This window comes from Sebastes fasciatus, chromosome 19 (assembly GCF_043250625.1).
Source record: "Sebastes fasciatus isolate fSebFas1 chromosome 19, fSebFas1.pri, whole genome shotgun sequence".
In the NCBI taxonomy this organism is placed as follows: Eukaryota; Metazoa; Chordata; class Actinopteri; order Perciformes; family Sebastidae; genus Sebastes; species Sebastes fasciatus.
In genome coordinates this window covers 6,138,213-6,156,893 of record NC_133813.1, presented here as the reverse complement: position 1 = coordinate 6,156,893, position 18,681 = coordinate 6,138,213, and the positions used below count along the sequence as shown (strand labels likewise).

General features: G+C 39.8%; 2 protein-coding genes across 2 annotated transcripts; both read right to left on the bottom strand.

The window, feature by feature from the left end:
* Positions 1-1,295: 1,295 nt before the first annotated feature.
* On the bottom strand, positions 1,296-10,472 carry smyd1a (SET and MYND domain containing 1a). Its single transcript, XM_074617924.1, has 10 exons — positions 10,162-10,472; positions 6,360-6,536; positions 4,985-5,198; positions 4,704-4,834; positions 4,180-4,218; positions 3,712-3,898; positions 3,496-3,588; positions 3,236-3,399; positions 1,665-1,833; positions 1,296-1,511 (listed from the first exon to the last, which is right to left on the bottom strand). Exons 1-10 carry the CDS (start codon positions 10,296-10,298, stop codon positions 1,410-1,412), a joined length of 1,413 nt encoding a protein of 470 aa, XP_074474025.1. The 5' UTR covers positions 10,299-10,472; the 3' UTR covers positions 1,296-1,409.
* Positions 10,473-11,031: 559 nt separating this feature from the next.
* spra (sepiapterin reductase a) lies at positions 11,032-16,686 on the bottom strand. The gene is made up of 3 exons (XM_074617925.1): positions 16,294-16,686; positions 14,072-14,362; positions 11,032-13,375 (listed from the first exon to the last, which is right to left on the bottom strand). Exons 1-3 carry the CDS (start codon positions 16,613-16,615, stop codon positions 13,185-13,187), a joined length of 804 nt encoding a protein of 267 aa, XP_074474026.1. The 5' UTR covers positions 16,616-16,686; the 3' UTR covers positions 11,032-13,184.
* Between the last annotated feature and the right edge of the window lie 1,995 nt (positions 16,687-18,681).

The window sequence follows — 18,681 nt, the reverse complement described above, 5'->3', positions numbered from 1 at the left end:
AGTCATTGTATAGTATTTTGAAAAATTTCATGAAAAAAAGTCATTGTATAGTATTTTGAAAGATTTCATGAAAAAAAGTCAAATTATAGTATGTCGAAAAAATCATAGTATAATATTTTGAAAAATTTCATGAAAAAAAGTCATCATCTGGTATTTTGAAAAATTTCATGAAAAAAAGTCATAATATAATATTTTGAAAAATTTCATGAAAAAAAGTCATAGTATAGTATTTTGAAAAATTTCATGAAAAAAAGTCATAATATAATATTTTGAAAAATTTCATGAAAAAAAGTCATAGTATAATATTTTGAAAAATTTCATGAAAAAAAGTCATAGTACAGTATGTTGAAAAATTCCATGAAAAAAAGTCATAGTATAATATTTTGAAAAATTTCATGAAAAAGTCATAACATAATATTTTGACAAATTTCATGAAAAAAAGTCATAATATAATATTTTGAAAAATTTCATGAAAAAAAGTCATAGTACAGTATGTTGAAAAATTCCATGAAAAAAAGTCATAGTACAGTATTTTGAAAAATTTAATGAAAAAGTCATAATATAATATTTTTGAAAAATTTCATGAAAAAAGTCATCGTATAGTATTTTGAAAAATTCCATGAAAAAAAGTCAAATTATAGTATGTCAAAATTTCATGAAAAAAAGTCATAGTATAGTATTTTGAAAAATTTCATGAAAAAAAGTCATAATATAATATTTTGAAAAATTTCATGAAAAAAAGTCATAGTATAGTATTTTGAAAAATTTAATGAAAAAGTCATAATATAATATTTTTGAAAAATTTCATGAAAAAAGTCATCGTATAGTATTTTGAAAAATTCCATGAAAAAAAGTCAAATTATAGTATGTCAAAATTTCATGAAAAAAAGTCATAGTATAGTATGTTGAAAAATTTCATGAAAAAAAAGTCGTAGTATAGTATTTTGAAAGATTCCATGAAAAAAAAGTCATAGTATAGTATCTAGAAAAAAAGTAAAAAAAAAAACCATAGTATAGTATGTCGAAAAAAGGCAAAAAAAAGTCATATTATAGTATGTTGGAAAAAAAGTTAAAAAAAAAAAAAAGTCATAGTATAGTATGTCGAAAAAGTAAAAAAAGTCATAGTATAGTATGTCGAAAAAATAACAAAAAGTCATAGTATAGTATGTCAAGTATTCAGTAGTAGGTGATTTGATTGCCTCAGGTGAACTTGTGACCTCAGTATCTCTGAAATCCTGGCTCCAAGCCTGGTTGTCAGGAATGCTTTTCGTTTGTGTGTAAGTGATCACAACATGTTGTCTTTCCACTTTAATTGTAGATACTGTACATGATACATACTGTGTTACATCTGCACATGTTGATTTTAACAGAACAGGGTATCATCAGTGATTATTGCTCTTTGCATCGGCTTAAGAGCTGCCGGTCTTCAGAGCAGCATCCCTCATGGTGTGGTACGCAGACTCATTCTGCTTGAACATCTTCAGCTCCATCTCAGTCTGCGTGCGCATAGACTGAAGGCATAAAAAAAAAAGCAAGATTACTGGGAGAATTAAATAATACTTCCAATGTTACCACTCAGTTTGTAGAAACTATATTTTCAATATGTAGTTATTACGCTACAAGTCACAGCCCGATACATAAAAGAAAACTACTGCATAGTGTACCTCCAGGTCTTTGGTGATGGCGTGGTTGGGTCCGTGGGTGACCATGAGGATGCCGTAGGCCTTGCAGATCAAGCCGTGACCCACTTCTATCTGCCCTGCGTGCCAGTGGGTGACGCCTGCCCGCATGATGGCCATGCCCAACAGGGCATTGTTGTGGTGGTAAAGCTTTCTGCAGAAACAAAAAGTCCCATGAAGAGACCCAAACCAACAATGAATGTATCCTGTATTCAAAGCCTGATATATCTTATGTGCCATAGAGCTACATAGTCGTCCACAGACTTTTAAAAGCACACCAATGAGCCAATAATACTCACTGGAGCATCAAATGTATATTAATACACTGCTTTAAATAGTCCCCAACAAATTTCCTCCTGTTTGAGTAACGTTCCCAAAAGCTACAGTACAGTGGCCTCGCAGCTTAAAGTGGCCGGACGTTATTGAGGTTTTTGCCTGATACACAAATGCACTTAATAGTTTTTAAACCAATTAAACCTAAAAATGTACTTGTCACAATATATATCAATATTGGGTAACACTTAATTTTACAGGTCCACAAATTTCATGGTAATTAGGTGAAAATTAGCAAGAAACCTATTTGAAATTTCTTTGGAATTTCTGCCAAATTACCCCAATATTTAACTCAAAATTTATCAAAAAAAAATTATTATAAACATTATTTATGCTAAAATAGCATATAATGGTTAAAATAGGGTCCTTAGGCTTGAGAAGCGGCTGTGTGCTGCTCTTCATCGGAGGTGGAAAACTAATAGAAGACACTTCTGATCAGGAACAAATCTCACCATTGTGTGACTTATTGTCTACATAAATGTAACCTGGTAGCTAATGTCATGATTCAGGGAGTTTTTTTAAGAAATTTCAAAGAAGTTATTTGCTAATTATTATCTATTTATCAGCAGACAAGGAAATAAAGCATATCTATTAACTTTGTATTCTTTTCCTGGGAAATGTATTAAATAAATTACCAGCTATTGGGAAATAGATAATAGATAAATAATGTTCATAATAAAGTAATTTTCGATAAATTTGTACGTAAATATTGGGGTAATTTGGCAGTTATTCCAAAGAAATTTCAAATAGGCTACTTTCTAATTATCACCTAATTACCATGAAATTTGCGGACCTGTAAAATGAAGTGTTGCCTCGTTTTTTAACCAATTAAACCTAAAAAAATTTACTTTGTCACAATATATATCAATATTGCGATATGCAAAATGTATCCACTTCTCACACTCCTAAATTACAGATTTCACATACAAAACATAAAATATTTTGACCTAATATATGATGAAATATATCAGCATCATTCAAACACCTAGATGATTATTATATTTTGTATTAAGGTGTGAACACATTGAGGTTTCTCTTTCCCAACTCCAAAGTTTTAAAGGTTTCAACGGTAATCTATGGTGAAATAGGGGGTTTCTATGCAAATATAAATGGAACATGGGGAGTTTATACATGAATCTTAACTATAACTTCATACTGATCTCTGCAGGATACCTAGTGTCATGGTTAATGTGCACTAGTTACTCTCTCCCTGCAGCACTCACATGTATCCCTCCACCATCCTGCGGGCGTAGTCTGCAGCCTCAGAGAAGCACTGCAGGTATGAGAGCACCTCGCTGCCAACGCTGAGCACACGCAGCTGATACAGGTGAGTGTCCGCCAAGACGTTCTCCTGCTTCTCCAGACACTCGTGACACAACTTCACCACCTGAGAGAGGACAGACAGAGTACAGTACAGTACAGGGGAAAGACAGTGAAGCGTGATGAAGAGAGAAAGAAATGCAGACAGCTGAGTGTTGTGTACCTCGTGGAAATCCTTCTTGATATGGGACCTGTCGATCTTGTCCAGACATTCTTTACTGAAGGCGGTCACCTCTTTCACCTTATCAGCAGAGGGCTGAGAGGGAGACACAGGGACAACACCGCTAACAGGAATATACGGTTTGAATCATAATCATAAAAGTGAAATAAAGAAAAGGATTCTGTATTTTGTGTGACTGTTATCGTATGTAAAGCCAACTTTGTTCTCTGCGGCAGCCATCATCAGGTCGTCCTTGATGTGCTGGCTGCAGTGTTGGCAGGTGCACTCAAAGTGGAAATGCTCCTTCAGCCTCTTCTGGCGGTCAGCAGACAGGCTGAGGAAGTCCACGTAGCTGACGGTCAGCTCCTCACCTTCTGGGATTTTACCCACAGCTCGCAGCTCAATCCTTGAACAGAGGAGGACCAGACTGGTTTTCTGGATCTGATAATGCATGGTTTAATGGTACTCCTCTGCTGCACTGGATGCAGCAAATCCCACGATATTACTGATCAAATCAGTACAAGTTGAAAGTTGATTCAATTGATTGCTAAGTTGTTTGAGTGGTCCTGAAACAAATGTTGCTATAGGTCATGATCTGTGTTCTGTATAGTTTTAGCACACGCATGTTTCAGCCATGTTATAGCCTCATCATATCATATATAGATATTGATCAGCTGCAATACGTACCTCCTCTGAGAGTGGAGAGCAGAAATCAACGCTGACTGGCTGCAAAAGAAAGCGACAGTCAGTTCATCCAAACATTTATAAGTTACGCTGGTCTTTTGTTTAAAATAAAGCATCAACGAGTCACGCTGGTCCACAAAATCTAGTTTTACTATTGTACTTTATGTTGTGCTCACATAATATATAATACTAAATAAAGTTCTATACCTAATTATTTAATTATTAGATATAATAGTAATTATAGGTGCTGTGCAGCTGCGGGATGGGCCGGGCATTTTGAGAAAGATGAAGAAGAAGCAGAAGAAGAAGCAGAAGCAACAGCAGAACAAGAAGAAGTGACAGCAGAAGCAGCAGAAGAAGAAGAAGAAGCAGAAGTAACAGAAGAAGAAGCAACAGAAGAAGATGAAGAAGAAGAAGAAGATGCAGCAGAATAAGAATATTGACAAAGACAGCATAGCTGCCCGGCCCCTAATAATAATTAGATAATTACACAGAGATTTTAAAGGAGCAGTAGCTTGGATACCTACTTGCCGTGGTTGAGGATGACGGTGCAGTTGGGCCAACAGTCATGGTTGACCAGACAAAGGTTGGGAAAAAGACCCACACCGACGGCCTGCAGGCCTCTCTGGTCGCTCAGCGTGAATCCATTACACTTGATCTACAGAGACACACAAGAGAGAGGGGAGGAAGTACAAACTAGTTTATTTCTGAAGCTGTCTTTAGTCCTGGTGCAGATTACAAACATATATAATATTACAGATGCATTACAGATTACATCAGTAATGCATAATGAGACATTCATTCTTACAATGCCAAAGATGTGAGAGATGTAGTCGACGGAGTGCTGCTTTCTTCCATAAGACCAGTACTCCTGGAAGGTGTGCACGTCATTATTGAGCCGCTTGAGTTCTTCTTCAGGTAGGTCGGCCACATGGTCCTCCAGCTGGTCCACGGAGATCAGCTGACTGTCTGACACAATGCCCGTGTCCTTGTGTGTACGCCACAGCACACGAGCAGCCAGACTGGACAGAAAGAGAGAGACATCGCTGGCACTATCAGATATTGGTCAGTTCATGTGTCCTCCACTGAATCCTATACTGTACTAGACTACACCAGCACAATGCTTTGTAGTCAGTCTGTGACTAGTCATCCTCTTGATTGATTGATTGATTGATTGATGCCTATGATGCATCACACGATGTTCAGAATTACAGGGAGAAAGGCAAAATAAATGTCTCAAAATTCACATATGAAATCATCACAGATTAATATAATCAGGTAAATACTGTGTAACAGAAGAAGGGTATGTACTCTCTACAAAAAGATGCATTTCCTCTTGTTGTATTTTTGTAAAAGCATTAGAGTAAAGTTCTCGCTGAGGAAACGTCACCATCACTCTTGTGATTATTTTCTTCCTATTTTTCAGGAGCTAACATTTGCTGTTCAGCCCCCTGAGGCAAATTTGTGTTGTGTGATTTTGGGCTGTATTAATTGACCTGACTTGACTTTACACCGTATCAGAGTTGAGACAAGGAGAACGCCTTGTTCTGCAAAACAGGACCTCAGGTTGCTATGATTTCTTGCCTTGCAGTATTATACAAGTCAGTTTCATCAGCCGACTGATTAGGCTGTTGTCAGGCTAATAAATAGGCGTTATCAGTCGCTATAAGCCCCATAGATGTGGGTCAATAGGGGCCTACTACACCCACTTGTAGGTTTTATCATCTATTCACATGGTAGATCACCGAAAGAAGGTATAAAAGAACACGACAGCGACCTCTAGCGACTCTAGTATCTATGACAGGAGCAGAAGCTGTATTATAGACAGTGTGAAACTTCATAAGGGTACCCAAAACACAATGATTTTCCCTAAACTTAACTGCTTTTGTTGCCTAAACCTAAAGAAGTTGTAGTTTTTGTTGCCTAAACCTAAAGAAGCCTTTTTGTTTGTGTTCAAAACGTGACGTTTCATTCAGTTTTATATGTTAGAAAGTGTTGCTTTTAAGTTTAACTTTCACTTTTACAACATAGTAGGCGTAGTAGGCCCCCTACTGACCCACATCTATGGTGCTTATCGCGACCGATAACGCCTCTTTAATGGCCTGATAACAGTCGAATCGGGTGGTTTCATACAACTTTCATTTCATCTGTCTCCTGCAGCTTCCTCTCCCAGTTGTCCTTACCGAACGTGCTCGCTGGGCACCTTGCCGATCTTCTTGATGGCACCACATTCCTGCTTGTGTTCGTCCCAGCATGCAGTCTGGCAGGTCCGGTCGCAGTAATGGGCAAACTTACACTGGGCACAGCGGTGCAGTTTGGCCTGGTGCCGGAAACAGCTGTGGCACACCTGAGTGGCCAAACTGAGAGGGAAACAGACAAAACATAGAAACATTGCAGGTGCATGGAAAACATCATCTTTCAGTGACATCTGCAGTGAGAGGCCCCTGTGAAGATGTAGCACCAAAGAAGACGAAAGTGATTGAAGAGGCAAAAAACCCAAGTGGAAAGAAGTTAGTCAGTGCAGCTCACTCGAAACAGAACATTTTGCAAGGATGACAGAAGCTGCCAAAATAAATAATAAATAAATGACTCAAAAAATAAATTAATATGCCATTAAATGTACCAAAAATAATATTAAAAATAGACTTACACATTAATGTTCCCTTTTATTTATTTATTTTTATTATTTTTTTTTATTTATTTATTTTTGTATTTATTTTTTATTTAAAATGTATTTATTCATTTCATCAAACACTCCCTCAGAAGTACTATTTCTTAAGAGTTCCCCAAAATAAAAACACAACATATAAACCTGAATTTCCTGTATCAGTCTGTTTTCTTGAACTTAACACAGTCAATTCACGTGTGTGTCTTTTTCCATCTTAGAGAGGGGGATGGTTTGCAGCTCCCTCACAATATGCATACTATAAACTATTCTATATACTATCTATGTAATATTGTTAAATATACAGTGTGTATGAACAAGACACATATACATGCACATAAATATCATAAATAAAATATCATCACAGCTCTCTGTTTTAAAAAAAAGTTAAGAGAAGTAAATGGAGCTTGCAAACATGATTACATTTCTATCCTCATATCTTCAGCTGACTGGATGCTGACGACAGACAGAAGCTCGCACTGTGTGAGTGAACAGAGTCCGTCTGTCTGTCTGTGTAAACAGTTTATTCAGTCCAAAGGAACAGTGAACAGACGTGTTAATGCTTCTGATGATTGTTAGAACGCAGCAAAGCCCTGTGCAGCTTCACACAAACAGACACACGCACGCTCTGTTCTCTCGCTGTAGTTTTGGACAGCTCCTTTCCTACATTAGGCAGATCCTCTCAGTGCATGCCTACTGTGCTGGACGCCCTCAGTGAGCCAACGTCCTGCAGCTACTCGCTCTTATATGGCTCAAAGACGACGCTACCAGATCTGTGTCTGGCATTCCAGCACATAGATAAACCGGGCTGCACTCGGCTGCCAACTATTTACAGAAAAAGTCCAGAACACTGTGTGCAATGTGCATGTTGCAGAAGGCAAAAAACTGCAGCTGCATTACATTACTGAAAAAGAAATGCAAATTGAAGACAGAAGTCCAGGGGAGAAGTTTTACATGAGACAAAATGTGCAACAAAGTCAAACTAATTGTTGGAACATCTTAAAATAACATCATTAGAATAAGGAACATATTAGTTACAATAGTTAATTATTAAACCTGCAGTAGGCAACAATGTTTTGGCATCATTGGGCAAAAATTCCATAATAACCTTTCAGCATATTGTAATTCAAGTGTCTGAGAGAAAACTAGACTTCTGCACCTCCTCATGGCTCTGTTTTCAGGCTTTAGCCCGTGACCGAAGACTTTGACCAATCACAGGTCATTTCAGAGAGAGACAGCGTTCCTATTGGCTGTGCTCCGGCTGGTGGGCGGTGTTTGGTATTTCCTCAAGAGATCTCAACATGGCTGCAGGGTCACAAACTTTCTCATTTTGACAGACCAGACCACTGAATGGTCTAGGGCAGTGGTCTCAAACTCAATTTACCTGGGGGCCGCTGGAGGCAGAGTCTGGGTGAGGCTGGGCCGCATCAGGTATTCCACAAAAAAAACTTTGTTAAAAAAAACAACAATCTTCTCAAACGTCATTATTAACAGTTCTTTAACTTGAATGGGTTCTTCTGAACATGAACTGTCCTGAACATGAATGGAACATTGAAGAACATGAACGGTTCTTCTGAACATGGCCTCTATTGCGTCTCCCACTTTTCCTGAAATTGTCTGTGCTCGTCACCAACCTTTCTCTTCACTGCAGGCTTTGAAAAAGACAAGATATATATTCATTCCACTTGGTGTCACTCCGCAATAAAGTTGTGCCTGCTGTGTTTGTGTTGCTCTGCAATTACACCACCAAACCGCTAGTTGGCGGCGGCGTCTCTATGAGTTTCCTTCTTCTTCTTGTACTACAAACAGAAACTGAGCGGAGTTGGAGCTAATAACTGTTGAACCACAGAACTTCTACTGATATTACTGCAACGCCGAAAAGAGAAAATATATCTGAGTGGATTTGTGTGAACAAACATTGAAAAGATGGAGGCAGAGAGAAGTAGAACTTGGTCCTGGCCGCTCAGCATCGCTGAGAGACTGGACCAATCACAGCTGTTGCGGTCTGCGTCGCCGCGACGTGTAGTTACATTTCTGGAGAGGTGCACGTCAGGCTACGGCGTCGATTCAACGCAGAAGTATAAATCAAGCTTTAATCAAGCTTATGCGATGTTACACGGGCGCCGCCACAGTTGTTGTGAAATGTTTCTCTGCTTGCATCAAGCCCGGCCGATTGCCCGTCCCCGGGAGCCATATACCCCGCTGTGATTGGTAGGTTCGTTCAGCTCGGGCTCGCGCAACAAAGGGACCTTCAACGGCAAACTGCCATTCACATAAAACTCGCGGGCCGAGGGCGCCTGGTTAGCTCAGTTGGTAGAGCGGGCGCCCATGTAACAAGACTTGGTCCTGACCGCGGCGGCCCGGGTTCGAATCCGGCCTGTGGCCCTTTCCGCATCCACTCTCTCTCCCCCCTTTCCAAGACTCTATCCACTGTCCTGTCAATAAAAATGAAAAAATGCCCCCAAAAAAAACTTTATAAAAAACTTTATAAAAAAAAAAAAAATTTGCGGGCCGCACTAACATTAAACTTTCATATCAAGGTGGGGGCCACAAAATATCGTCTTGCGGGCCGCAATTGGCCCGCGGGCCGCGAGTTTGAGACCCCTGGTCTAGGGGCTAAAATATATTTCTAATCTGCACTGACATTATGAAGCGTCCTTTGACAGAGGACCTTGTAGAAATACAACAAAGGCTGAAATCCAACACAGGACGTTGGGGTTATATGGCACGCTCTGTAACAACTCAGCTACCAAGGCGCTCCATGTCTTATGTAAAACACTTGCTATACAAATAACCTTTTAGCAGCTGTAACACAATAATCCAATTTTAACATGTAGCATATTTGAACAGGGTCTAAAAAATAGAGGTATGACCAATGCATCATAGCACATACAGACTCGATAGACATTGATCTACTGCATGTAGAGAGAAGGAAATCGTCATTTCTCTATCCACATGCTACATGTGAGGTCACTAGAATCTCTAAGACTGATGTTTTATTCATTTTTAATTTATGAAATTATTTTTGAAAGCTTGCAAAGTGTCAATTTTTGTGGTAGAGCGTCCTAGCTCTTGAAAACTGTATCCAAAAGTATGTCGAGCTCAAGCTCACATGACACCTTGACAGCTTTTTATTGCTGGTGTCATGAGAATTTTGGGCATCTAAGATATGAGGTCACACAGCTCAGAGAAGCCTGACCTACACGTCCACAACACACCGGCAGTGGTGTCAGCCAGATCTGCAAATACATGCACGGTAAGAAACGATCCTACCTGTCCATCTAGTCTAAAAAACGACAACAACCGGGGAGCCCTCGTACCTGTCGAAGACCACAGCGGAGAAACTGGGCTCGGCGAAGACCACTTCCCCGGCCTTGAGCTCTTTGGTGGCCTTCAGGCCTCGACCTTTCTTCCCAGCATCAAACAGCTCAGCGCTCTCCATGTTCCCCACAGTCATTGTACTGGCTAAACAAAACACAGGAGGAGGCCGAGAGGAGGGAGAAAGCTGCTGAGGGTGGGACTGGCCGAGGGATACGGGACCAAACAAGCTGCAAAGAGTTCTCGGGAAATTCTAAGGAGCACTTTCCCCCCTCTCTCCTTAGCCCGACCCTGCTACAGCCAAAAATAAACTTACCCCCTCTAGAGGTTGTACAAACTCCCCAGAGTGGGGAGGGGGGTGAGCAGTGGGAAATTAGGCGCTGGGGAGGTGAGTAGAGGTAGTCTAAGGGTGTCGTCCCCTTCTTTGGGTTGGTTCCTCCTGTGGTATTTTGGTCCGGGGCAGCTGTGTCCGTCTGTCAGAGGCACATGACGGGAAACGGAGCTGCTCACCTTAAGTGGCAGCCTCTTTCATGTATCTGCAACTCCCTACTGGTAGGCATGAAGATGATCTAGAACGCAGCAGCGCAACTGGTCTTCAACTAACCCAAAACAGCACACGTCACGCATCAAATTCAAAACAGCAACAACAATGGCTGCCGCCTACCTGAACTCACTCATCCAGGTCTACACTACCATCACAACAAAGTCGCCAGCTAGACTCTTCTCCTCTGTAGTCTGTAGTGGTGGAATGAGTTACCGAACTTCATTCGATCCACTTCCACCTTCATGAACACCTCCGCACCTGATGACATTCATGCTGCATTTATGTAATATACAGTATCAAGTTTAGGTAAGCACAAATAAAGCACAAATTTCCCATCAACATTTTTATGAAGTAATCAGTCGTACATTGAGGAATGTGTGAAAAATATTTTGAGTGTTTCTGTCACATATTGAAATGCTTATACTCAGCATTACAGCAGCATTAATCACTGTTTACTAATATAACTATTCAGAAAAGATAGCATCTTATTAACATACTGTAAGGCACATTGAAACGACAACCCCCAGACTTCACAGTTAAGACTTAACATGGCACAGATTGGGGTCAGAGCACAATAATACATAAGTATCCGAATGACAATAACAACTGATAACATAAACATACAGGGAACCGTTCTGACAATAAACAAGCACTTCATTAAATAACGGTTATCACAATATGACATGAAATCAACCAAAGAATAACAACACAGATACAGTACCAGGTTTCCTCTTTCTTTTTCCTTTACATACTGTAGAGCAGTGTGAATGATGTTGTCCCTTATCTTCATGTCTTTGGCCTGTTTGTTGTATGATTTGTTGATGTATACTGTAACTTTCATGTGCTTTTATATGCATGTACTGTAATCAGGGGCATAATATGGCCTACAGAGCCAGTTTTTGGTTTGTCTGTTCTGGGCTACTGTAGAAACATGTAGGAGCAACATAGAGGACTCCATGAAGAGGACCCGCTCCCTATGTCGATATGAAGGACTCATTCTAAGATAACGAAAACACAATGAGTCGTATTTTCAGGGGATTATACACTAATGTATGAGGGAGTATTAGCGCCACATTGAGGAAAATAAAATAAATCCGAGATTTCGAGAATATATTCCTAATATTACAAGAATAAAGTCATAGGTTTATGTGAAAAAAGTCGTAATATTATGAGAATAAAGTTGTAATATTATAAGAATAAAGTCGTAAGTTTATGGGAAATAAAGTCATAATACTATGAGAATAAAGTCAGAAGTTTACGAGAAAAAAAGTTATAATATTACGAGAATAAAGCTAGAAGTTTACGAGAAAAAAAAGTCGTAATATTATGAGAATAAAGTCATAATATTATAAAGCGGTGATTTTACGTGTTATTTTAGAGGGGAAATAGAGCAGCGTGCCGCCTGTGTGAAAATGAGGAACGTGGAGCATCTTGTGAAGTTATACTTTAGTTTAGGTTTCACAAATAATGAAATACTTCATCTTTTGGCATATCAGCACCACATTATCATCAGTATCAGGACCTTGACAAGATTGTGCAAGAAACTGTGTTTATTCTGAAGAAAGAACCACACGGACCTGAAGGGGAAACTGACTCTTTTGTGGAGGAGGAAATAAAATTTTTTTCGTAAAGTTATGACTTTATTCACGTAATATTACGACTTTTTTTCTTGAAATAGTCTGACTTTATTCTCATTAAATTAAGACTTTATTCTCGTAATATTATGACTTAATTCTCGAAATCTCGATGTGGCCCTAATACTCTATCGTACTAATGAATACATGGTTATTAATATTATATTCCATTTCTGCCAATAGATCCCCCTAAATGCTACACAAGGCCTGATGTCATGTGTTGTAAAATTGTTGCTATCTTGCATTATGTGTGAGCTGGAGATGATTTATTATGTAGCCGAAGCACCTGAAGTAAAGCACCAGAACATCTACAAATGGCATCCTGCTACATGGCAAATGATTAACTGAGGTGTTTCGTGTTACAGTCATTATTCACAACTTTGGTCTTGGCAATGCTCAGACTGGCCATCCTGTTACCAACCACCATGTCTTTTTTGGTCTAGTCTCAACCGTGGGGATATCACTAAACTGCCTGTACATTGATTAAAACATCATTACTGTGATTGCTCAGAGAAAACAAAGGAACATTCACACACATAACATTCACCTCTGCAATGTCTACACATAAACACTGAATATGGCAATTAAAGAAGTGAAGGAAGAGGAATCTTCATTTGATTTCTGTGGGTGTTTTTATGGGAATGTGGGTCTTTCAGACTAATCTGAGGAGGATCTGGGACTCACACTTATCTGGACTATCTCAACCCCTCAAAGTCTTTGTCTCAGTCTCGATACACTCTGGTTTTGGTCTCGGTTTAGATGGTCTTGACTACAACATGGGTGGTAGGTTTCAATTGAAATCAAGGCACACATAGAAATGATCTGTAATAAGAGTAAGTTTTAGCATCTAGAGGTCAAAGACGTCGATGTGAGCTCCTGATGCGTAGGTGTCTTCCAGAAGCAGCTTCATCAGCTTGGCACAGGACACCTCACAGGTGAGCAGCGTGCCCTGAGCGTGCATGTCGGTAAAAGACTTCCTGAGGTTGGGATCGGCTGTTTTGGATCTGGCTGTCACCTGCATGGCCGTGTCCAGAGGCCCTGGACAGATACGATACAGAGGACAGAGGTGAATGGAGGTGAATGGAGTTCAAAGGTTCGAAAGGACAGAACAAACACATTGGCCCAATTCCACTACCGGTACAAACATTTACTGTAAACTGCTCAAACTGATAAACATTTAATGTATTCTACTTTATTGTCATACAGATGTCATCAATTTAAAGTAAATAGATTGTATTTAGGATCAAATATACCCTTGTCCAGTCTAGAAAACAGTAGGCATGTTCATTTGATTGTAAAATGTTGTATATTTATAAATATTTAAACAACATATATTTATTATTTTTTACCCCTATCAATAAAGTATTTCTGATTCTGATATTTATTTATAGTTTCCCTGCCGTCCCGAAGTGGCCGTTGTATTTACAGTGTACCCTCCACCTTAAAGAAGGTGCTTCATTGAGCTGTGAATGTGACGACAGACAGAGTTCACTCCGTCACGGAGTGAGAGGGTTGTAACTGGGCCCTAGTGTTTCCAGTTGGATCACGGCCTTGCAGCAGCTGCTGGTATGTTTTCATTTTAAAAGGTACGGGGAACTTTAAAATGTGGTAAAACTGGAATTCAGCCTCACGACTCCTTTAGGAAGACTTCATTCAAGTCCTCTAACTGTCCAACAAATCATGGCTGACTGGTTGGACTTTGAATGTGAGGAGCACAAACAGAAGGTTGCTCACCTGGAGAGTAGCTGAGCACCCGGAGGTCCGGCTCCTCCTTCACCAGCACATTGAACATCATCTCTCTGGCGGCCTTGCCGGTGCAGTACAGCACCCAGGAGGGGAAAGCCTGCAGGGCGCACAGCGAGGTGATGTTGATCACGGTGCGCCGCAGACCTGGACGCTGTGGGAAAGCCTGCAGGACGTTGGCGGTGAGGCACAGGGAGGAGCTGACGTTGAGAGACAAGTAAGAGTCCACCTCGGCCATGTCGGTGAAGCTTTTGGCGTAGCGGGACACGTCCCCCAGGGAGGCTGGGAAGAGGGAAGGAGGGGTTAAGAATAGTGTGTGTCTCCGTCTACATGCCTCGTGAGTGTTTTCATCAACTAGTTTTATGTAAATATTCTCAAAAGGAGGCAACAAGATCACAACATTAAAAGACGTTTTCACTGTTCTGAGAGAAACTAGACTTCTGCACCTCCTCATGGCTCTGTTTACAGGCTTTAAAAAATCTAGCCCGTGACAGAAGACTTTGACCAATCACAGGTCATTTCACAGAGAGAGAGCGTTCCTATTGGCTGTGCTCCGGCTGGTGGGCGGTGCTTGGTATTTCCTCAACTTGATCTCTACTGTTTACTGACGCAATAACTGAAGGCTATTTACTGCTTCCTAACTACCTCACATCCTTCCTCTCACTTAAATACAGTAAATAGCCTTCAGCACATGATCCAGGATCTGCTCCCACCCAGTAACTCACCCAAAACACTTAATTTCATGCTTCAAAACAGAGTTAATGTGTCAGTAAACTGACCAACGCCACCAAAATGAAAGGTTTTGTCATCGTGTGAGCCATACTGGTCAAAATGTTTAGATGTTTTTTCACCACGGCGTCAAATCAAATACAAATCTCTGTTTCGTTCTATTGTTTGTTGACTGTTTACTGTACTATACCAGAATGTCAGTTTTGTCTAGCTGAATGTGTGTCACACTGAACTGTTTAGATTACTATTTCAACAGCAGGTAAAAGATTACTGGGAAAAGTCAATACTGTAGTAGCTACACAGAAAAAGGAGATATGGAAAATGTATTTGCGTAGCAATGCGTTACATATATTGTAAACAGAAAATTCCCTTTTGATTTTTCATGTTAAAAGGTCCCATATTGTAAAAAGTGAAATTTTCATGTCTTTTATATTATAAAGCAGGTTTAAGTGCTATATAAATACTGTTAAACTATCAAAACGCTCAATATACGGAGAAATACACAAAGCCCGTATTCAGAAATTGTGCGTTTGAAACAAGCCATTAGGATTTCGGTCCATTTGTGATGTCACAAATATACAATATTGACATGGTTTTAAACGTAAACATTCTAAATGTGTCCCAGTTTATGCTAATGTATGTAGTATGTTATGCACACTTTGCTAATATAGTATCTTGCACACTTTGCTAATGTATATAGTAACTTGCACACTTTGCTAATGTATATAGTATGTTATGCACACTTTGCTAATATAGTATCTTGCACACTTTGCTAATGTATATAGTATCTTGCACTCTTTGCTAATGTATATAGTATCTTGCACTCTTTGCTAATGTATATAGTATCTTGCACACTTTGCTAATGTATATAGTATGTTATGCACACTTTGCTAATATAGTATCTTGCACACTTTGCTAATGTATATAGTATGTTATGCACACTTTGCTAATATAGTAACTTGCACACTTTGCTAATGTATATAGTATCTTGCACTCTTTGCTAATGTATATAGTATCTTGCACTCTTTGCTAATGTATATAGTATCTTGCACACTTTGCTAATGTATATAGTATGTTATGCACACTTTGCTAATATAGTAACTTGCACACTTTGCTAATGTATATAGTATCTTGCACATTTTGCTAATGTATATAGTATGTTATGCACACTTTGCTAATATAGTAACTTGCACATTTTACTAATGTATCTTGCACACTTTGCTAATGTATATAGTATCTTGCACACTTTGCTAATGTATATAGTATGTTATGCACACTTTGCTAATATAGTAACTTGCACACTTTGCTAATGTATATAGTATCTTGCAAACTTTTCTAATGTATAGTAACTTGCACACTTTGCTAATGTATAGTAACTTGCAAACTTTTCTAATGTATAGTAACTTGCACACTTTGCTAATTTGCACACTTTGCTTATGTATATAGTAAAAAAAAAAAAAAAAAAGTGAGAGGTTGCTTCTTACCTGCGTTGTTGACCAGTATAACGTGATCAATATCCTCAGAGAAAGCGTCCTTAGATGCTGTGACAACCTTCTCCAGTCCTTCCATCTGACTCAGATCTGCCACCACACACTCCACCAGCAGGCCCGCTCTGCCGGCCTCAGACTCGGCCAGCTCCGCCTGCACAGCCCGCAGGTCATCACCGGAGCGGGCCGTGAGGACGAGCGCCGAGCCGGGCTTCACCAACCGGGACATCTCTCTCGCGATGGTCCGCCCGAAGCCTCTGGAGGCCCCGGTGATGATGCAGAGCGCACGGCCCAGGTCCTGGTTCGTAGGAGTCGACATGGTTGTGAAGCTCAGCAGCAGCAGACTGATCCTCTTTCACCTAGTGGCTGCTTCTTCTTCTTCATGGCTTTTATTCCATTCGTTACCCTGTCGCCATCTCCCGGTGTCACACTAATTCACACACAATAGGTCTACCTGAAGAACAAACAAAGCTCTATAGTTTCTGTCTCAACCACAATCCATCTTATTTTAATCCTGTAATAATGTTGCACATGTTGAATTTTGCACATTTACTACCTCAATTATTTTTCATTGAAGAATAAAACATTGTATCTTGCACACTTTGCTAATGTATATAGGGGAGAGTGGGGTAAAATGAGCCAGTGGGTAAGTTGACCCACCCCCTGTATCTTGGCAACTGTGATTATGTTTTGTCATGTGACCATAAATTCAGGGAGTACCCATCATTTCTATCTTGCTGTGATGAAGTGAAGCACATGGGAGAAGTAGTAAGTACTTTTTTACACCAAAAACAGTTTTTTCCCTGTCAAAGTAAATTTTCTGCATGTCAGGAATAATGACTGTTAGGTCAAAGCAAATTTATCCAGGTCTAAAAAAATATATGATACATGTTGGTGATTTACTAAAGATATAACACCATGTTAATCCCTTCGTTAAAGATTAGCCTGAATTGCTAAACTGGGCCATTTTTTCCAAATTGGTAGCTATGGGGCAAAGTGAGCCAAAGGTTATGGGGTAAGTTGAGCCACTGGCTCACTAATATTCTACTATTATTCCGAGCCACTGGCTCAATTTACCCCACCATAAATTAACCAAATTAATTCTCTGATGTATAAAATGGTATTACTGTTGAGTGTTACACAACTTGGTTTGATTTTTTAATGTGTTAACCTTTATAGAAGAGGGAGATAAAGGAAGTAAAAACAGTTGGTTATAGTGGAACAGCAGAGGCAAAGAGGGTCCTCACAAAGGAGGTAGAGAAGGAGCTTGCAGACCATATCAAAAAGCTGGCTGAACAGTTCCACGGCCTTACTCCAAAGAAATGCTGTGAACTGGCATTGGAATTGGCAGAAAGAACAACCTTCCTGTCCCCAACAACTGGAAAGAGCAGGGTTTAGCAGGTAGGCCTAGGTCAAACCAAAGACCAAGACGAAAATCACAGCGTACAGCAGTTCTGAGGAGAGTGTGATGCCATCCCATTTGATGACACTTCTGAACATGAGAGTTCTAATGATGAGAGAAGTGAATCAGACATCTCAGATCTGTCAGTTGGTGACTTTGTCATAGTAAACTTTGTATCCAAAGGCAGAAGCTACCATTACATTGGCTTGGTTGAGAGCCTGGAGGGCAACGAAGTGAGTGCAAGATTTCTCAGAAGAATCCGGGGGAACACTTGACGTGAGAAGCCCACCTTTGTATTCAAGGAAAAGGATGAGGCATCTTTTCCACTGAGTGATGTGCTGAAGGAGCTACCTCAACCTCAAAAGGCTGGAGGAACTGCAAGGAGGGAGCAACAGTTCATATTTCACTGCAACCTTGACGACTGGAATATAGTCGAATATTGAATGATATTTTGATTGTTGAATGGTCTTGAAACTCACAGGTGGTTTGTTCTCACAAGTTCATAACTGTGAAACTGTTTGTTAACACACTTATGCTGAGGTTTAAACTTAAAAACTCAGATGTTCAGTTTACCCCACGATGGCTCAACTTACCCACTGACTCGGATCAACTTACCCCTTACCTGGGGCAAGTTGAGCCACAGGAGCACTTTTTTTGGGAAGGTCATTTTTTCCAGACAGCTTTGTGATGGATGCATGCTGATCATTTCATTTGATAGGAGAGATCCTGAATTTAAGGTTCAAGTTTTCATTCTGCTTCTGTCTCATTTTTCCTAACCTCGAGGACAGCATAAGTAAAAATTGGCTCATCTTACCCCACTCTCCCCCTATTTTGGTGTCCAGGGAAAATAAATGACAACTGGAGCCCCTCTCTCTTCATATGACTTATCATCTTTCTTTCATATCATATCATGAGATGCAAATCATGATTAAGAAAAAATAATTTTCCCTTTGGTGAATGGGCTTCTTTTATTTTGTAAAAAA